The following is a 22744-nucleotide window of genomic DNA, read 5'->3' as shown; positions in this document are numbered from 1 at the left end:
AAAAATGAATTAGTGTCACAGCTGCTTAAATTTCACACAATTTGAAGACGAAAAGTTGTTCCTTATGTTTTACTTTGATAAGTTTTTCTAAAACAAATCGTTCATGCTGTACTGATCCACAGCAAACTATAATCAACGCCAGAGGAAAAAATATGAGTCGTAATCTAGCCCTGTACAACCCTGACAACTCATCACATCTATGTATTGTAGTCCATCGATACATAATGATCCCATTGTATTGTTAATCGGTCCATTGGTATGTCGTCGGAGACATCGCAATTGCTGTCCATTGGTATGTCGCCGGGGACACATTGCATATAATTGTAGTTCATTTTATGTCGCCTAGGACATATCGCATATTGTTACACATTTGCACGTGTATGTCGCCGGAAACAAATCGCATATTGTCCATTTGTATGTCGCCAGGGACATATCGCACATTGTTGTTCATATTATGTCGCCGGGGACATACAAATGGACGATAATACTGTGGAATAATTTTCTTTCGAGGGGCCAATCTTCATGAATTGTGGGATTTTTGCTTATTCGTGGGGATGCATTTTCGTGGATGCGTAGGTTTTCAGTTTTAATAGGAAAACTTTATCTTTTATAATTGTTTTTTGTGGAGGGTGTAAATTCTTGGGTGAGGGCTACCCAAGAAAAATTGAGCCACCTCGTATTACAATGATTCCACAGTATGCGGTATGTCTCCGGCGACATACATGTACAAATGGACAACAATTTGCGATACTTTCGACTCGTCCATTTGTATATCGCCGGAGACATATCTCATATCACAAATGTCGCCGGAGACATCATATGTCGTAGATATCAACAGGCGTTGATACATTGTATATCGCATATCTCCGCCCATCGGTCGCCTGCGATGGGATGAGATGAAGAGTAAGCTACAAAATGAACCAACATTGACGCTGGCGACAACATGTGCCACGAACATTTGCACATTTTATAAAATGGTTCGTCAAAGAATGCAATTTTACCGTTAATTCCCTCACTGTGTTTCCTGAATCATGACAATATGCGTAGAAATTAATTTTGTCTTTTAATCAACATACTGATTTAAATTAAAGATATAGTAAAACTCTAATCCAAACAGTTGAGCTATATTATACACAGGATGGGAACATTTTGCAGCCGAAGACAATGAGTACCGAGAGTCGACAAAGGTTACCGGTATATAGTGTCGCCAAAGACTGTGTGTAGGAGATATCCCGGAGCAAAAATACAAGTTGTAGCTCAGTTTACGATAATTTTAAACGCGGAAATAGGACTTATCGGATCCCTAAAAACTGTAACTTCTCGGAATTCGATCACGTTTTCCCCCGCAGATTGTAATTAATGCTACTTCGTGCAATAACCACAGTCTTGATGTTGAAAGCTCCAGCTTGTTGTTGGTTCATGTTTTGGTTAATTGAAATATGACACCATGAATGCCGTTCCCAGGCCTTTGAAATGAAAGTACAGTCTTGTAAGCGCTAATTAAGATGTTTTTTAATTACATCGGACACCTGGCGGCAAGGACGAAGCGAGCATGCCGCAATATAACGAGGTGTGGAGTGGAGATATCTGATTTTCATTTCATATTTGATTATTCATAAATTTGTATTTTGAAATAGATTATTAAATGTCCAAACACTGTGCACATTAGATTGCAGATTTGCTCGCATTGTCACTTATTGTTAAGCATAAATAATCGTCGAATAATGCGAAGACCCGTTTTTTGTAGGTTGAATAATGGTACTGAAAATTAGCAAGCGAACAACGTTTTGGTGTAAGTGGGCTGGTATTGTGTCAATTTTAGAGTATTTGTCAAAAATAAGAAAACGATGTAAATTGGACCGCGGACCATTGAAAGTTTCCAAAGTTTAAAATCTTCTCTGTTTGTAATTACTTGATTGAATATATGAGGATTTATTTAAAATCATTGTGGGGTACATTTAAAAGGCAACAGTCGTGTAAGATAGCCAGCTAAATGCCTCCCTTTTAAAATGATATGATCTCTTTCCTTTTCTGGCCTGACCTCTGTGTCTCAGTCATAAAAATAATACCGATTTGCATGTTATAATTTTATCGGAATGCATCTTTATTTTCCTTGGGGGTGTGTCAATTTCTCCTCTTGGATGGGCCTCAAATGGGCTCGACCTCCTTAGAATGAATAGATTCAAAGACAGACGCTATGGAGGGCATTTTTATTGATGCCTTCAAATTCTAAAATGAATCAATTTGAGAAATCAAACGAAAAAGAGAGAAGATTAAGTTCATTTTTTGAGCAAAGAACTAAAGAACCACTCGATTTGAGCAATATTATTTTCTTTCCGCTTTTGTGTTCATCAGTGGCAAAGTCTCTTCATCGTTTAATATGAATTTTTAGAATATCAGTGCTAAAAAAAAACCCTAAATTGAATTCTCAGGCTAAGCCATCTTACATGATTTACTTTATGAGAATTATAATTAGCGAAGTAAAATTTATCCTTGTTCAGATTAAATATGCATCTTTTTAAACATTTATGCACCAAATCACGCGGTAGCGGCAGGGGGCGGGGTTTTCTATATGACCGACAGCTATAGTTTTCAGGTGCCAAAAGTTGGAAACTCAGAGAATAGGTACAATACTGTAATACCCTCAAATATTCTTTAGTGTTTGGAATCAGATTCAGAATATACTATGAGGAATTGGGTTGTTTTCTCGGAATATTCTTGAGAAAAATCGGAACATCTGTAGCCATGGGTTGACATCAAAATCTTATATCTCCCGAACACGTGTTTCTAAATGGTTATTACAGCGTGAAACGATTGTGTATATTTCTGATTCCAAATTGTTTGGATTAATATAATATCAATGTTGGATTTCACTTTCCACCTAAATAATGTAGGATGAGTTGTGTGCGACTGGTGCTTTTTCTGTTCTGTGTAGCAACGGATCTGCATGTTGGAAGAGCGCGGATGGAGAATCGACAAATGCGATGTGAGTTTAACTAGCTTTTGCATCAAGGCCTTTTTCTAATGTAACATATGCAACAAGATATTTTCTCTACACCTCCTCGTAGAATAGCAGGGGAAAATTGCACTCTTGACGAAAATACGTCCCCCCTTGATATATATATATATTTGTGAAATATATTTTTTACGTACTTTGCGTGATAAAAAAAACTAAATTCCTACTTATGTTTCAAAAATATCAGAACATGGGGTCTGTTTTTTTAAAGCGGATAAAGCGATTTGTTTGTGTTGGTTGAAGAAAAATTGGAGAGTTTGCGAATTATTGTTATTGTTCACATAGCAAAAATTAGTCATCTTTAACTCCAAACCTTTGTACTCCGAACAAAGACAGGGACAGCGGTGGAATTTTAAGCAGAAAGAATAATTTGAGCTGCGAGATAGATAGAGATGTAATTATGCTGTCTAGATGGAAACCCAAACCTTGCACTATAGAAGTGGTATTAATTAACACCCTTCAAACGTGGCAATTTGCGGGTAAAGGCGGTTCTGCAAAAGTGAATAGTCTATTTACCCAAAGATCCAAACCTGCAAATCCAAACTTGTTTCCAACACGTGATAACTTTGTTAATTACACATCAATCGGAAGGAAATTTACAGGGAAAAGATCTAGACCCCAAACTTAGGGAATTATCTTTTATATTCAAGGCTTGTTGTTTATTGCAGAGAATTATAGGGTACATATCCGTACACATCAGCCTGTCAAGAAATTCACGCGGTTGTGACGCGCTATGCTCAGACCTTTCATGTAAAATCTATCGTGTACATATGTACACCAACCAAAAAAAAAACCTAGAAAGCTGACCCCCTGTATATTGCCATGTTTCTAATTAATTCGTGTTCACTCCCTTCTGCTATTTGATGTCTCTAATAGCAAGTTGTATCTATTAATCCGACTTTATTTCAATGCACATGGCTTGAGCTAATGTACACGTTGTCCAATGTTAGCGCTCTAACGGAGCACTATTATAGGCTTTGAGTCGAAATCTTATCAAAGGTATTTATATCAGTTGCATCGGTTTCGAACTTCCTTTCCAAAAAGATCTCCCAGGGAATTTCCGACTGTACAGGCCAACGCGTTGATTTTGGTACAAAACACCCCCTCTTTAAAAATCACCAGTTCACGCAATAATCTCAAAAAAAAAATGAATTAGAATTTTTTTTTAAAGTGAAAGGACAAAATTGCTCATTAAAAGTGTTGAGCATCATGTGAAAATGAGCTTTTACATACTTTTCCCCTGCACAAGTTTGTGGTCATGAACTTCATACATATTTTCTAGACGCTATAGGGGATAATAAACGCTGTATATATTAAAGTTCAAATGTATGTCAGCATAGGCAGTGTTGAGCAGTATCCCCTAGGAAGAACAGAAGAAAAAGGAATTCATTACCAAATCTTTGACAAAATAATAATAACGAAGCTTGTATGAAGATTTTCCTATTTCATTGCCCATTACACGGATTTTAAAAACCAGAGTAAATGATTCAATTTGGTTTACCATTGAAACAAACCTAAACATCTTAGGGGCATTTTCTCTAATTCTTTTCTGATTCTGTCTTCGTCTTTTCCTTGGGACTTTAATCCTCGTAAAGAGGACAATCTGTTTGTCTATACTCGGTCCATGCATTCTTTCTCTCATGGTGGCCCTTATTTTCTTTGACTTGAAAAACATATTTAGATTTTAATCACTTGATCTGAACCAATTTTAAAATGGGACAGTGTGAATATAGCTTGGTCTATACAAAAGATTATTTTTATTGATTTGGTCAGGTGTATATAACGTATCATATATATAAAAAAGTTACAGATTGTTTAAATAATTTGGCCAAGAAATGTAATGTATTAATTACTAGTAGCGAAGGTAATAGTTATGCGAGTTTCGATTTAAAAAAGAACCCTTCTTGGGTACGTTTAAAGAAATGTTCACTTTAGAGTGTTGAAATCGAAAATTAAATCATATTGATTTCGCCTCATCGGGAAAAATTGCTATCATTTTGTGATATATTTTATCTATATAAAGACAAATAACACTTTGGAAATTTTTACAGGACAATTTTTCCAGACTACCACAAGACCTCTTTTCTTTGATATTTCTTTGCTTCTTAATATTCTTTATGTTACAGTTTTTCATAATCTCCCAAAGTCGTCCACACTTTTTATTCCTTAACACAATGACAGTTTTTTTAATCAATTTCTTTGAACTGGTTTAAGTCTACTAAAACATAGGCATATAAATAGTAAAATGGCGTTACTTTCCTTCATTTTGTCGTTCAGTATACATGTACACATGTATCAGCATTCCTAGATCTCCATTGTGGTCGTAACAGAGAAATATGCCAGAAATTAGTAACTTTTTGCCCACTCTCACGGCACACCTGCAGAGATTACTCGCCTTAATAAAAAACTTCAGAGAAAAATATCTCTATACCATCTGATTCCCGACATAGGCCAATTATATTTCTTTGAGAGCAAATCCATTTGTTGGTTGGATTAAACGATTATCCTCATTTTTTGAGGTTATTTTTTCCTAGTCCTCTCAGTTTTGATTTTAGTTTGTGGTAAGTTACACGCAGAGATTTCTTGTAAATATAACATTATTAAATGCGGGAAATCAACTAATTTTTGGTAAAGAAAAAAAAAATAGAAACAGTTTTTCAAGATACCGCGATAACTGTATTTTTGAATCACGTTTTCGTGATTCCTTCATTTTTACATATTGTTAAAATAAATTAAAAAAATGAAGAAACAAAATCACTTAGATCGGGAGTTCCCCCGGAAACATAAAACATATACCCTAAATTCATATAATAGTGTACATGTTTTAAATGTCTGTTTTCAAATTATATATATTGGAGACGTAGAAATTTTCTATTCTGGAGTATTTTTATCTTGGAAATATCAATAAATGATGCAAGTTATTTTTCTGTCATCTGAGTCACCATAGTACCTCACCATCAATTAATTTGAAAACATCTTTTTACACTTCTAAAGCAATGTGTCACGCGCATACTGCGACTTGTGCATGTAGCAAGAACCCACACGAACATGCTATTCCTGGGTTTTTTGGTGACAGAATAAGGAATGGTGCTTTTACGTATTAAGGTTTCACTCAGCATCATACAATAATGATAGCTAAGAAAATATCAGTAAATGGGTTTATTAGAAAAAATGATGCTATCGCTCGAAACCGTGAGCAGTTAAAACAAGTTATTGACACTTGCGGCTCATGTCGTTTTTTATTAGGCGACCGTAATTGACAATTCCAGACGTTTCTGACACATACAAGTCCCGTTGATTCAGATTTGTACTGAATGAATCTCCATTGGGCTTTATCTAAAAAATATAACCAAGAAATTCTAGAAAACTTCTAAAATCCCAAATTTGTTAAGAAATTCTCTATACATTAGTATAATATAATAACAGCGATTAAATTAAGACTAAAATAGATTGATAGATATACTTATAATTAATAACTAAATTTGATCGCACATCATAGGATGTATATCAAAGCAATGTGCGCAATGCAAACCCAATAATTACATTCTGTTCATAGAAAAAGAATCTTAAACAAAAAAGAATAATGTCTATTTCTCCTATCTGAAATTTTACAATCAATTTGTGATATTCCTCTGTATCTTCTTTTAAACGGATTATAAAAAAAAGAAAAACAAAAAACCCAAACAACCCATCAATGTAAATAATCGCTCAGATCTGTATTCTGTGAATAAATATAAATACATGTATACGTATATGATAATTTTATATATATATATATATATATATATATATATATATATATATATATATATATATATATATATATATATATATATATATATATATATAATAACCTCATATATTTAAAGAAAAATAGTAAATGAATGATTCTTGAGAACAAAATGTTTGACGGAGGGAAATTCAACTATGTACAATAACATATACTAGTCCCTTTCATGTCAAAGAATTGACCAATCAATTAATCAATCAATCGATAAGCAAATCAATAAACCAATCAATAAATCTATCCCATCAATTATTTAAATGACAACGATACTTGTTTGACATGTAATGATGTTATCTGAAAAAAAAGGAAACAGAAACAAGAGTAAAGAAATAATTTCAGATTAAATCCTATTTAATGCTATAGTAATACGGTTATGGTTAACTTCCATTAAGCCTCGTCTTCTTTAATACAACCATCCGGGCCCTAACCACCAATATTGATAAAGCACTCTTCAAATGATTATTTGGTATAATTGCCACTAGAAAACTCATAATTTGAAGTACCATTTTTGAAGATTGATGCTTAACTCGATTTTTTAACCGAATACATATGTATTCTTAAACATTTCTATTTTAAAAACGATTAAAAGGCCAGGTGGCCGTGGCCATTTTTAGGCTATATTTATCTCTTTGAATCGAAGACCTCCATATGAAAATAAAGGTAAATGTTCAAATTTTAAACTTTAAATATCTGTATTTTTTCTTAACTAAATAATTAATAAAGTTTACACCTAAACTCATATCGAAAGTTTTAAGGTATAGACGTTGAGCAGCCTCCTCAACTAAATTTGTTCATGAATAAGAAACAGACAGAGACGCGATGCACCTGAGCCGTGTTCGAGCCGTCTTCCCGATACACACGGCGAGTAATCAGCATCTCCGTGAATTACGTTTGACACACATAATTACAAATGTGAAAGACTCTTGAATGCCGATAGAAGAATGGTATGGTCGAGGGGAGAGGTATGTCGAACCGAACTCTTCTAGCGAGATCAGTCGTAGCATACCCATTTGTTTTAAGAGATTTCATACTGAACACACACATACACGTGTACGCACAGACATTTGATAAGTGACACAATGTTAGTTTTAGTTGGCAGATTTTGTCTAGACGTACACATCAAAGAGAGCTGGGATTCCACTGGTGTTTGTGTCAAATATCACCCTCTCTGTTCCTCCTTTCCAGCCTCTGATGTTTTGAATGAGCTTGGGCGATTTCCATATTATCTGTACGCGGTGATGATAGTAAAAGATTCCGTCATCTATATTCTAATGGAAAAAGATACTTTAATTGTTTGTAGCCTCATTTGATCGAGTACAGTAGTTTATTGAGAGGAAAATAAAGGATCTATTTCTGGTGGTTCTCTACCCAATCATATCGAATTAAATTAACGAGGGAACAATCCATAACTTTTCCACTTTCATCAATTACATTTCCGGAGCCGTAGAGTTTTGGTGGTCTATTCATGAACCAAAGAGGTTCGTTACTAAAACTAAGAGTTTGAAGATTATACCTTGATTGCACTAAAATTAATACCGAGTTTTTAAAGCCAATTTTGTGGTTCGTGATTAGTCAAATTCAGGACTATATGTTTATCTTTATACCAATTTGCCCCCTACCCCTTTCTTGCGACGAATCTTAATTAATTAGTATTTAAAAACGTGTTCTCGACACCCAAGGAAAGTTTTGTTGATGCATGTTACATAGGAGCTGTGATGCAATAGATGTAAGCCGACTTTGTCAACAAGCTGTATTTTGGCAGAGTAAGATGCTGTTTGTCTCTGAAGCTTCAACAAGTGCTCCTCGGATGAATCCAGTCGTAACGCTCTGCACGGGAAATTAAACAGATTATCAAATTGTCTTAGAATAAGTCGAAATGCTGCAGAAAGTAAACTCCGCACCACAGGGGCCAAGCCCGTTTTACATTAATTTCAATGTAACCATAAATAAAGATGGTTACATTGAAATTAATGTTAAAACGGGCTTGGCCCCTGTGCTCCGCACCTCCGAATAATAGGTTTATTAAAAAGTGTCCTTTTTGCTTTAAATCAGGGAGTCGTAGAACTTTTCATTTTATTACACACGCCGTGTGTTTCGATTACAAGTATTTATTTATTTTTTGATTGTTAAATATTTTGATGAAGTATCATACCGAGTTTCCTTGGTTTTTTGTCATCGAGATAAAAATAGGAACACAAGTTATTTTCATAAATGTATAAAGGTTTATTTTTGTTAAGTTTGAAAAAAGAACTTCTCTGATAAGCGAGTATTTCGACGTTTTGAATTTAGTGATAAGTATCAAAACTGTGTCTTATCTCAAACATAACGACTCAACATCTATTTGGGTTTTTTTCACACACGTGTTTAATGACGCAATATCTATAAGTTATAATAAAGTCTACAATTGTTCTGCAATAACCCAATAAAATGGACATAAATATTGAGTTTCCCGTACCCACACCTTATGTGAATGAAGACCACACCGGGATTCCAATTCTATAATTGCTTCATTTCTAATCTTCTCCTAGCAATTACAGGAGATATGACGCTTAAATTGGTGGCCAACTGCAGATAACATTTCTAAAATTAAACTTTTTTTTAAACTGTAAACCACAAACAACAATTATGACCCCCACCTTCAATTAGTTTCCTAATTTATTAAACATTCTTGTTTTAATCAATGCATAGCGTTCAATATAATTAAAAAATAGTGTTGTCTTGGATATTTTTATATTGCCCATTGACTGTTCGGATGAAATAAGCATTGTTTTTCAATGAACAAAACGCTATGATCATTTCCATTATGCGTTTTGGGCTAGCGCATCATAGCTTCTAACTACGTGTATGCATACACCAGTATAGCAATAATGTCATATTCACTAAGATATATGTTTTCATTTATTTATCTGTATAACTAGTGTTATACAGGGCTAAGGTCCAGTGGGTAAAGACATTGGATTTTGAACATCCATTTTTACGACACCTCAAAACTAGAAAGCGACATATCTTGCCAAGTCATCTGTTTGCTGATGGGCAAAAAAGAAACATGGAGAAAGCAACAGACAAAACGTTGAATATAATTTCTTCACTCTCTCTATCTTTCCGTCTGTCTCTCTTTCCTTGTGTGCAGGTTAGGCAAATTATCCCGAGATAAAGTGATATAGGGAGTCGTATCAGAATACATTTAATCAACAGCAATTTGCTGATTTTCGAGAGAGCAATTGGAGCTGATCCTAATGAGAGAAAAACCTTTGCATATACGGAAGGGTTCAGAGGTTATCAATTGTGAACGTTTATTGGGCATGTCAGCGTCTACCTCCAATACACACACGGTAATGAAATTGAAAGTTAATAGAAAAAAGTCGAAATTGGCGGCTGATCTGCTGATTTAGCAGACTTTTTGTTATGCAGTGAGGCGCACCCACTGCATGTATGTTCCTGGCTTCATCCATATCTCTCGTCATTCTCAATATTCAAGTGTTTGGTTTTTAAATTTCATCTTTTGATGCTCAAGGTTGATTTGAGTTTATATCAGAAAAAGTGAGCATCGTAGTTAAAAATTTCAGTTGTTTTTACTGAAAAATGATGTAACCATTTTATAAGAAGAGTTCTTATCATGAAACAAACTGAGCACATTATCCTCTGTTTGATAAATTTTTATCCTCAATACTTTAGAATTTCATTGAGTTAAGTTTTTTTTTCTCTTTTTCTAAAGTTCATAATGTTACTGGATAGGCTATATAAATGGATGGACTTATTAAAAACTGGAAAAAGTCAACAAGCCACTGACCAGATATGGAGACGTGTCAAGGTCAAATTGCACTGGCTCTCCAATCTATTTAACATACTGGTTAATGATACTTTCACTTATTTTCTATGAATTCAAAGAGATACAAGTGCCCATTTCGTCATTCCTGTATTAAATGTATTAGCCATCAAAGGAAGCATTTTATTGTTTGAATAATTCTATAGATTAATCAAATCGGAATGAAGTGTTCGTTTTAATGCGTAATCAATCGATTACAAAAACAAACATGTTCAGTTCTCAAAAGATGTCTCTGTTGTCCAACTTGAAATACGTTACTTTACATTCCAAGATATCTGGCATTTTTAAAAAATCAACGTCAGTATTTGTCATCATCCTTCTTTTTTATTTCATACAAATCTACAAAATAAATTGAAATTTTATTGAAATTGGACATCTTTATTTTCTTAACCCCATCGAACACTTGTATTGTTACTCTTTTATAAATAGTTTATGTTTTCCCTTGGAATGGTTTTTCTAATAAACTTTTTTATCTGAGTAAATAAAAAGGAGGAAAGTCTTATAAAATACTAGTAAAATAAGTTTTGAAACATAACAAAGAAGCTTTAAAACCAAGAACACAAAGTAGCCAAAGCAAAGCAGGATATGTAGACACTATTTTGGGAGAGAGAGGATAGGTGCTTGATGTATTTTGATGACTATGACTTTGCTCATCACTGCAAAATCTGTTAACTTAGTTGCAACCTTTTAAACAAACTCATATAACTATCTTGAAGCCATGTTGCAGTTTTATGATGGAAATATGACATCAGCTTTTTCTGTTCGTGACGCCGAGTTTTACGGGGGCCCTTTGGTCTGTGTCCAACAGGTGCCCCCTTTGAATCCGCGACCCCCGTCTGTATCCAGATCAATGGTCCTTTGTGTGATCACACTAAAGTAACGGCGCTTCCATAGTAAGCGTTACTCGCCGCTCTCCTCCGTTGGTTTACTTTCTTCAAAGGAAAAATAATGTAGTTAATGAGACCACCTCGAACCCACAGAAATAACCTTGACCTTTTTTATTTTTTACTTTTATTCAATTGGAGAAGAATATGTTAAATAAATAATACAATTATGGTGCATTCGAAGTAAAATTAAGGCAGTGGATATGTTTGAGGGGCTTCTTATTTTTATCTGTAAATAAATAAGCTAAATGGGAAAGCCATGTTGCCGATTATTGCATTTTAATTTGGGGAGAGCCTTAATAGTCATTTCAACATATATAGCCTACCGTGAATATACACGACTTAATGCACATAAAATACATGTACATGTATATACCACTATGCATTTTGTGAATGATACGGTAAAAAAGCATTTAAAGTTCATTTAAACACTACCAATGCTTATTCAATATTTGTTGCATTATATGAATTATAACGCAAAAATGGGGGGGGGGGCGAAAATATATCAATATCATTTATTATTTTCAATAAAATATTATCATTGCGTGTACGATCTATTTAACAGCGAGCAACAAAAGAAACCACGTTAAGGATGCGATATTGGCGCGCTACAGCGATTTTCATTGCTCTCTCTCTGTGCGGGTTATGTCAGGGCGTCAAACAACAGGCTCTAAGCTTTTGCAATATACAAAGTAGTTCTATGTAAACGCTGAGAGACATGTTGTTACAGCGCCTAATAAAATCAAGACATTTCACCAAGATAACGAGCTTCTATTGATAGAAGATTCCCTTCCTTGTTCAATCTGGCAAGCGCTCAGATGATGAGGGTGCGAATCACTTTAAAGCTTGAAAAGTTATTGGAACGTACAGTCTAAATTTTAGCTAAGCATTGGGTCTTTGGCAGATTAATTTATTCTATTGTTACCCAAATCTAGGGACATCGGAACTGCATTGTTTGGATTCCTCACAAAAATTTAATTATAAGCCTAGTCGGTAGACTGCAAGATTGTCTTGCAGCAGATGTGCGGAGCAAAAAATAAATAATGAAAAAGCAAAGAACAACGTCCTATCATCATCCTCTTTTTAAGTGAAACAAAACAAAGATCAAAAAGCGTATTCATTATTTTATTGTAGGTAATCTTATAGCATTCTCCATTAATTACAGAACTACATGAACGGAAATGGGAAATGTTGCTTTAAAACACGAGATTTTCTTTTAGACACAAGTGTTAAGAAGATGCAAGTTCATTGGCAAGTTGTGAGTGCTATGCTTTTTAATTACAACAAGTGTCACCGGTTCAATTGTAACATAGATTACGTTATATAATTGGCACGCATATCGCATATCTTGTCGAGTATGCCCGGAATCTATCGTGGTATGTTTTTTGATAATTACGTTAGATTCCAGTAATTATTAGGATTCCTTCAAGTTAACTATGATTTCCTCTTTTTCAGCATATCGACAGCTTTGCCCACCCGGTTGCACTTCTTGCTCTGCCATTAACGGATGCATCACGTGTCAACCCAACCTCTTCCTGTTCCTTGCGCGGTCCGGTATGCGCCAACAAGGCATCTGTACACACAGCTGTCCAACCGGTTATTACGGCGTCAGACGTCATAACTACAGTATTTGTTATAGTGAGTCTATACCCTTTAACGGAAACTCACTGCCAGTCTCGCATACGCTGCAAAACTGGTCGAGAGTGTCGACGATTGTACATATATATACATTTTCTCCCATTGTCTTTGTCTATGATAACACTGCCAATCGATTTTGTAATGTATGACCCGATACATTTCATCAATGACTTTTTTAATATTAAATTGTACTACAAATGCTAAAAATCATATAAATACAGGCATAAGGAATCATTTTTGGGGTATTATGAGGTGATCAAATACGGTCAGGTGAATTAATCCAGCAAATCCCGAAGGGCTTTATGATAGATTTGATGATCTCATAAAATTCAAAAAATTATTCTTTATTCCTTTAAAAATATAACAAAGTTCCATAGAGACCCTTGTAGACAAATTACTCTTACACGGGGTTGTAAAACAGACCTAAAGCTTTGAGCTATAGCACAATCCGAGTATTTAGATTGCTTTCACTCATTACTTAATTCACACACCAGCTTGACAAATAGTTTGCTGCATTAGTACAGAACTGGTGTAACTTCTAGGAATTCTGAAACAGTTCAGATAATTGACAGGCATCTACTGTCGGTTCACAACGTTTGATCGGGGAAGCGCATCATCTGCTCAAAAAGAGACATTTCACACGCTGAAGACAGTTTGTTAATTTAATTTGACGTAAAACTATCAGAGATACAAATTCACAAACTATAACAATAAGTCCTGCTGCCGGATTCAATATTGCAGAGATAGCGATGTTACTAGTTTGACTTAATTGTATCAATAATTTAATGTTTCACAGAACAAATGAATTACAACAACTTTTTAAACAGCATACAAGCAAAATATTTTTGGTACAAGAGTCTGAGTGTTGGTTTTTTTGTACTTTTATTTCGCAAAACTGCATACCGGTATCTAAACGATTTTGAAACTTTATAATTTTCCTTATCAAAAATTCACGTTATTAAAAAGAAAGAGTTCTGCATCCAGCTGAGATAATTTGTGAAGAATTTAAGATGGGCCATAGAGATTGTCACAAAACATTGGATGTACAAACTTGTATGTAATGTGTCTTTTTGTTGGAAATGCTTTTCGATTATTAACAGAACAGGATAAGGTACACTTAATTTTATTTTTTAAATACGTGATGATGTAAATGATGTAATTTTCTTCGAAAGACCAATTATCCATCGGATATGCTTACTATAAAAACTACGGTTTCTACATTCATAACGCTCATTTTACCGTAAACTAATACCTTACAATGTATTAATTTGAATTTCGAAAAAATGTGTATTATTTGAAAGTTACAACAATTGAATACCCTTCAGAAATATTATAAGCAAAGAACTTTCTGTCATAGTTTTTTTTATTGATATTTCGTAACTTCCACACTTAAAATAAGTGTTTTACATAATTTGGTTTTTAAAAGTGTTTACGTAATTCGAATTAAAAAAAATAACACTATCGTTTTAAAAGCAAATTAACACATGACTTAATTTTAAAAAGTTTTGTACTACCGAAAAATATTACTGTTATCACACTCATGTCAGCTACTTTACCAAGCTTTTAGTCGAATTATCTGGGGGAACACCGGGCCCAGTGACAGGGTACGATCGTACTACAATGAGGTGGGTCGGCCCCGGTTTCGGAGTTCGCTCTCGCTAATGAGATATTTGAAAGCGTGCATCGCGTTTGATCTTGTATCAGTTTAAATAAAGGGAGAATGTGGAACCATAAGTTCTTCAACCGCTGACTGCAATAAGGATCAAGGAAGTATAAACAGGCCATGTTGATTGTTTTCAGCAAGTTCCCCTCTCCTGTTTATAACGGCCTGAAATGTAAACTGACCACCGCGTAATGCTGGGCTACACAGTGTAGTTTTGTCTTGGAGGGAGGGGTAACAAATATTGCGCTTAGATATCGTACATATAATTTGGGATTTTAAATCGCTTTTATGAATTGTATCATTGTCATTGATGTTCAATGTGATTCCTGACAAAACAACCTAAGGGATTCCCTACAAAACAAAGTTAAAATCTCTATCGATAAAGCTTCTTTTTTTTCTCTTTTGCTCTATTAATTGACAGCAAAGTAAAAAATTAATACAATGTTTCTTTTTAATTGTTTTAATCATTACTGATATGTATTTAATCGATGTTTGTCCGTTTGCTTGTTTTTGTTTGTTTGTTTGTTCGGGGTTTTTTTTATTCAACTTATACATATTTTGATAGATACTTCTTATCTCGAGCTCCCCTTTTCAATATTCAATCATAAAATCAGGATTTGTGTGACTGAGCTAACGCCTCATTTCGCTTTTAAACTATCTTCTATGAATTAGCAATTATAGATGAATAACTTTGTTGACTCTCATTTTACAGAATGTCAAATCGAGAATTGTGAGACGTGTTTTGGTCAGAGTTTCTGCACGCGATGCAGGGAGCCCTTCCTGTCTTATAGGGGACAGTGTATAGACAGGTGCCCGGAGGGCATGCACTACGCCAACTATTCCAAAGACTGTAGACCCACAGGTAGGTTCATTTATTGAACAAAATACCATTATTAAAGAAAGCACATACAGTTGTATAGTATGCTATTTTTGCTATGCTGACTACGCTATACTATTCCATACCTTTAATGTACTGCACTATACTGATTTTACTATACTATACACCTATACTATATAATACTATACTACACTACACTACATTACACTACACAACACTAGCCTGCCGTGGCACTACACACTATATCGTACAACAGATTTTACAATATAATGTTGTCTTACCAGTATATGGAGAACACTTTTAAATGGAAATTAATTGATTAATTGGTAGAAAATCAAATTACACGAATAAGTTTTATTAAGAACATAATACTCTTATTTTAAATTGATTCATGTGTATGCTAAATTGTTTCACTATATAGAATACTATACGTTTACGTATAAATATCAAGGCGAGAATTTTTAAGGACAGTAACAATTTCAGAACGTCCCATAATGTAGAGGCTTGTATTCTGACTAATTAAAACCTAATCAATTTCCCCATCTTCCGTTTCATTGTTCTTTGTCAATAGGAGAGTTTTGATAAAATCTTCTAAAAGTATACTTTTTAACAGAGAACTGAACGCACGGAATGTTGATAGTTATCTATAGCTGATGGCATATGGGAGGCTATTTCTCCACTAACACATGTTCTCGCTTTAATACATATGAATATATACACCAAGTGACGATTTATTCGAACGCTTCCACCTAATTATACAAATCCCATCACCATCCCATACAAACCAAGCCGAAATTACCTTAAAGTATGTTTATACAATTTTCACGAATTTTATTGTCATGCACTGCTTAAGGTGTTTGCGGGAAATCTGGCCCTGAATAACTTTCTAGGCATGGGACATCGAACATAGGTGTTAAAAGCTTCTCAGACAAACAACTTTAAGAGAAATTAAGGTTTAAAAAATCAATTAAATCAAAATAAGATTCAATGGTTTGTGGAAAAAATGACATAAGATAAATGAAGAAGTAACTTCTTGATGTTTGCCATTATGATAAATAAAAAGTTGAAAATTAAAGAATTCTGAACTTATCTATAACAAAAGCGGGCATGCTGGCGTAAAAGAACAGTTTCAGTCATATTTTGCCCTGTTTCAGAGTTATTTTTAAAATATTTTTAAAAAATATCACAAAAAATAGAAACGTAGGATTTATTTGCAAAAGACTAAATAAATATTGAATATATATACATAATTAGACTTTCGTCAGGGTAATCACAACGTCAAACAAGAGGCCCAGGGGCCACATCGCTCACCTGAGCAACAATTGCCTTAATTCTGATCAAATTAGCATTACAGTATCAAAATATCTCGACAACTAAGTACAGTAGATCTTGCTAAAAAAAAATAGAAAATCTGCCAATTTTTATCCACCTCTTTTTTGGGGTAAATACCAAGCCCCTTTTGTTGTTGTACCTGTAAGAAGATTTTTCTCTATTCCAATTTACCCCCCCCCCCTCCATTTCGTGGCCCCCCTTTTCTCTAGGGAATCATGGTTTCATCAAACTTAAATCTGCATAACCTGTGCTTTCACACTAAGTACTGAGTTTTGGACCGAAAACTTTCCCAGAATATTTTTAAAGATTTTTCTCTATATATTCCTATGTAAAAATTCAAACCGCCATCACGGCCCAGCCCTATCACTAGGGACTGTGATTTTGCAAACTTGAATTTACACTATCCGAGGATGCCTCTACACAAGTTTAGGCTTTTCTGGCCAAATAGTCTTTAAAAAGAATATATTAAAGATTTTCTCTATATATTCCTATGTAAAAATTCATCCCCCATTGTGGCCTCACCATACCCCATGACTATTATTTAAACAAACTTGAATCTTTACGATCTTGGGATGCTTCCACTTAAATTTGGGCTTTCCTGGCCTTATAGTTTTGAGAAGAAGATTTTCTCTATATATAAAAATTTATCCCCCATTGTGGCCCCGCCCTACCCCCAGGGACCATGATTTGAACAAACTTGAATCTACATTATCTGAGGATGGTTACAATTTGAGCTTTCTTGGCCATAAAGTTTTGAAAAGAAATGTTTTTAAAGATTTTCTCTATATATTCCTGTATAAAAATGTATCCCCTAATTGTGGCCCCACCCTACCCCTGGGGACCATGATTTGAACAAACTTGAATCTACACTATCTGAGGATGCTTCCACTCAAATTTAAGCTTTTCTGGCCTTATAGTTTTTGAGAAGAAGATTTTTTAAAAAAAAATTCGATATATTCCTATGTAAAACATGACCCCCCTCTTGTGGCCCCACCCTACCCCCGGGGACCATGATTTGAACAAACTTGAATCTACATTACCTGAGGATGCTTCCATTTTAATTTGAGCTTTTCTGGCCTGATAGTTTTTTAGAAGATTTTTAAAGATTTTCTCTATATATTCCTATGTAAAACTTGATCCCCCTCTTGTGGCCCCACCCTACCCCCGGGGACCATGATTTGAACAAACTTGAATCTACACTATCTGAGGAGGCTCCCATTTTTATTTGAGCTTTTCTGGCCTGATAGTTTTTTAGAAGAAGATTTTTAAAGATTTTCTCTATATATTTCTATGTAAAACTTGATCCCCCCCATTGTGGCCCCTCCCTACCCCTGGGGACCATGATTTGAACAAACTTGAATCTACACTACCTGAGGATGCCTCCACACAAGTTTGAGCTTTTCAGGCCGAATAGTTTTTGAGAAGAAGATTTTTGAAAAATACCAACAAATTTTCAAAAATTCTCAATTATCTCCCCTTTAAAGAGGGCGTGGCCCTTCATTTGAACAAACTTGAATCCCCTTCACCTAGTGGTGCTTTGTGCCAAATTTGGTTAAAATCTGCCCAGTGGTTCATGAGAAGAAGATGAAAATGTGAAAAGTTTACAACGCCGACGCCGACGACAACGACAACGACAACGACGACAGACAACGGACAAATTGTGATCAGAAAAGCTCACTTGAGCCTTTGGCTCAGGTGAGCTAAAAAGTGCATTTTCACTAATTTTTTTCCGTCAAAACTTAACAGAGGACACCAATTCTTCAGTAGTTTTTTTGAAAGAAAACTTAAATCGCAGCCGTCGCCCACTATGAAATTCATTTAATTATGCGAAATCACGTAAAATATATCAATTTTGTTGTGGGCGACGGCAGCGAACACGGTACATTTTCCTGCATGTTCAAAAACTATGAGAAAATGTGCCATTTTTCATCGTTTTTGACTACATCTTAGGAAAATGACATATTGTTGAAGTCATTGTATCCCCTTTTAAAAGTAGAATTAAAGTGCATATCAAACTTAGTATTTAATAACTACAAGTGTTTAAGATGGTTTATATGTATTTTTATGAGATTAAAACAACTTTTGAATTAGAGTATGTTTTGAAAGGAACTGTACCTTCTTCTCATCAAATATATCGACAGCTATATAATATTTGATCACAGATTATTACGTATACATGTAATTCAATTTTTTTACAATGTCTGATTAATGATATTATCATATATTTAGAATTCTTTATTAAACTCTAACTTTTGATATAACCTCTAAATGACCTTGACCTTTTTTCTAATAATCAGTCCTGTTTCAGTGGACTGCATGGCCGGTCCCTGGGCGCTGTGGAGCCCGTGTACACGGAACGGTCAGAACTGTGGGTACCGCTACGGTATGATAACCCGGACCCGCGAGGTCTTGGAGAGCCCCTCCCCCAACGGGGCGCGGTGCCCCAGTCTGATAGAAACTCGGTGTTGCCTCATGGAGATGAGGCGATGTGTCGGTGAGTGGTTTATAATGTTGATTTCAGTATTAAATGACTCCATGAACGCGCAATTGGGCATCACATGTATTTCTTGTAGAAATTATTTTAAAAGTGAAATACATGTGAAAAGAGAACGCGAATTTCACGTGAAAATAACACTTACGCAAAAATAAAATAAGAAAGTGTGTAAAATAAATGGGTTATGTTTTTCAGTTTACCAGAAAACGTATATTTTACAAGAAATTCACCTGTATGCCCTTTTCGTGTGAAATTTCCGTAATTCAAATACAACTGACCGGTCAATTTCTGAGGTTTTTGTCGCTACAAAAAAGTATGAATTTTAAAGATTGATATCTGAGTAAATTTTGTTTCATGAATTAGCAGCACATTCTCATAATTTGTATCCAGAAGCTGGTTTTAACATATATTTCATTCACAAACATTTGTGTATAAATGCATGTATATACTAGTATATTGTTGTTATACAAAAATATCCTCAAACCAATAATTTGTTTAAATGCATTTTATTAATGATATGCCAATAATGTAAACAATTTAGTATATGTCTAGTGTTAAATGTTGTACATTTTTTATTTTATTTTGTATATTTGACTATTCATTTGTATTATATATAATATAGATAGTTATCAAAATTGTGTCAGATCTCTGTAGGAAAAGGTTTCAATTTTTTAAAATTAAAATTCCGTATTTCAAACAACAGTAATAATACAAAAACAAAATAGTAGATAACATTATCGAGTTCATAAAGAAAATATTTTATGTGTGTTTCTTCCTAAATTTTTCATACAAGTTAATGCATGTACTGAATTTGAGGTTTTAAATATCCTGTATAACATTATCTCCAAATGATCAATTTGAGCTTCATTTCTCACAGATCTGACAGAATTTCAATTCTACATGTTACTAATAAGTAATAACTGAAAAAACAATACGATGGGCGTCATTTCCTGTCATATTATGAATTAATTCTCAGTCAAATTATACTATTTGACAAATGAATACTCATGTTCTCTTGTAAGTACAATATCGTTTGGATTCAACATTTTTTTCCCAATTTTATATTTCATGAACTTTTCCCCCGATGACCAGTCTTTGTTGCATGATATTTGTGTAGATTTGTTTAATTTGATTTTTCTCGGTTGCTGTTCAAGTTATAACAGTGGTATTGTTCTGTGGTTAAAGGAGAAAACAAGACATTTGGTTTCACTTTCGTGGTAATTTCAGCGCGTGGTCTATTGCTAAAATAGAACGGATGGTGGTTATGATATAAAGTTCTAGAGATGAAGATAAAAGTATTTTGAGACGTTTTTTGAAGTGGAACATAAAATTAGATCACTCTAAATACCATGCTTCAAAGCTGGTCACGGTGATTTGAAAATTGAGTCTTAGCATTCCAGAAATCGCATGCTTGTTACAGTATATTAATCTACGACTTTAGTCACACCTTTCTTTTCTTTTTATAGAGTTAGACTAAGGATTAGCCAATCTTTGAATACGATTTCAAATAGTCTCTCTAATTAAGATCTTGCTTATCCTTTTCTTCAGTTACCCATTCAGGGAGTTGTAGATTTTTCCTCAATCAATTTCAGAGCAATTTGCAACGTATATTACACATCCGATCAATTTGCATCCTAGACATTGTTACGTCATTTGAGCGCAAAGTGTGCATGTTCGGCCTCGAATGAATTTCAAGTGCGCGCTCTCATCTTCTATAAATCCCTCATCTGATAAAAATGAGATTCGGATTAACGAACCTTGGAAGGTTCTGATCGAACAATTACTTACCAATTGGCCATTAATCTCCGGTCTGATGCATGTTTCAGATGTAGCACACGCTTTGCATTTCGCTTGGTTATGTTACTCTGTGGTATGGAATAATTCAAACAGCTTTCAGTGATGAATTCCACATGCATGGCTTGAATATCCATTGGTCTTTTAAAGAATAGGAATTTTAATTTACAGTACGTTCGATCTTTTCACACCATGCTCATATTGGAATTTTTATTTTTTGTTGTTGAAAACTTTCATTTTCGAAATCAGATTCCTCGTACGTTTATTATGAAAAGAGAAAAAAAAATGGAAAATTTATATATATTTTACTTTGAAAATATGGTGGATGTTCTTCGTAAGCACAATCTTTTCTTTTAATAAATCAATATGTGTTATAAACAAAGGTTAATGTTTAAAATGTAGATGAGATCGAACTCCTGTGTGGAATCGGCGACATATTGATACCCAGAAGTTGTTAAGATCTTTAAAATCATGCATGCTACTACTGTTTAGCAATGACCTTGATGTTTTAGCAGTTAACAAGTATCAAAGTAGACTAGATGTAGACGAGATAGTCCAAACTATGGCGCTACTTCAACGCTTTCTCTAGTGATCCCCGATTTACCCCCGAAAAGAGGTCGGCAATAAAGTAGTCAAGTAGTCTCCCTTAGATTCTAGCCTGCCGCATGTTTCTTCGTGTGTGCTTCTCTCCAGTTCGGCGCGTGAGCTGTCAGTCCCTCACCCACTTCCTGTCTATACTTCCAGATCTAACTTACAATAATTCTGATCTCATCCCCGAGAAAAAGAAAAATCGTCTGCAAAAACACAAGAAAAAGAGACGAAAAAAGAAACGCAGGAGGCATAGGAAAAGAAACAAGAAAAGGAGGCGACGACCCAAAGATAGAAGGAAAAAGCGCAAAAAGTTTAGAAAGCGTAAAAAGTCTAGACTTAATATTCGCAAAAAGAAACTGCGGATTTACAAAGAAGCTTGGAAGCAGTTTTGCCGAAAGGACGTTGTATATATTCATGTTAATAGCATTCTGTAGCGCAGGGAATGATCAAAGCAGGGCTAGTGATGTCCCAATTATTATTATTATATATTACGCAGGTTCAGATTTTACCACATCCATCATTGACAACATGGAATCTTCCGAAAATGTTTCGAACACACTTCTCCAGTGTTCTAACGAGCACAACTAAGGGGGACAACCACTGAACCAGTGCAAAAGTAGCTTATTGGCTGAATCAAGTCATGTGACATAATTTCGCAGTGTTTGACACTTGAAGGACAATGACTTTAAAAACACGAAAAAGAAAGTTCTTTGATGGTGAAGAATTTACAAAACCATTTTCCATTGTAAATAATTATTTTTGGGGTTTTGTATGTTTTGTATATATACATGTTTGATAATAAATTTGTTTTACTTTAATGTTTTATTGGAATAAAAAAAAGCCAGGTGAAGGTAAGGTACTTGAGAATTAAAAAATAAGAT

At 34.5% G+C, this 22744-nt stretch overlaps 1 protein-coding gene across 1 annotated transcript; it reads left to right on the top strand.

Annotated features, from left to right (window-relative positions):
* The first annotated feature begins 2572 nt into the window (after nt 1–2572).
* On the top strand, nt 2573–22681 carry LOC105347465 (R-spondin-2). Its single transcript, XM_011456573.4, has 5 exons — nt 2573–2986; nt 12969–13151; nt 15527–15676; nt 19293–19478; nt 22017–22681. Exons 1-5 carry the CDS (start codon nt 2896–2898, stop codon nt 22295–22297), a joined length of 891 nt encoding a protein of 296 aa, XP_011454875.2. The 5' UTR covers nt 2573–2895; the 3' UTR covers nt 22298–22681.
* The last annotated feature ends 63 nt before the right edge of the window (nt 22682–22744 follow it).

This window comes from Magallana gigas, chromosome 7, assembly GCF_963853765.1.
Source record: "Magallana gigas chromosome 7, xbMagGiga1.1, whole genome shotgun sequence".
In the NCBI taxonomy this organism is placed as follows: domain Eukaryota; kingdom Metazoa; phylum Mollusca; class Bivalvia; order Ostreida; family Ostreidae; genus Magallana; species Magallana gigas.
The sequence above is the reverse complement of the archived record's forward strand: the minus strand, read 5'-3'. Positions and strand labels throughout refer to the sequence as shown.

Excerpts from the sequence above, each read along its gene's own strand:
- LOC105347465 (XM_011456573.4), top strand. The coding sequence starts at position 2,896 with ATGAGTTGTGTGCGACTGGTGCTTTTTCTGTTCTGTGTAGCAACGGAT. Across the intron at positions 13,152-15,526 it reads TAACTACAGTATTTGTTATA|AATGTCAAATCGAGAATTGT; the intron begins GTGAGTCTATAC and ends CTCATTTTACAG. Across the intron at positions 19,479-22,016 it reads GGAGATGAGGCGATGTGTCG|ATCTAACTTACAATAATTCT; the intron begins GTGAGTGGTTTA and ends CTATACTTCCAG.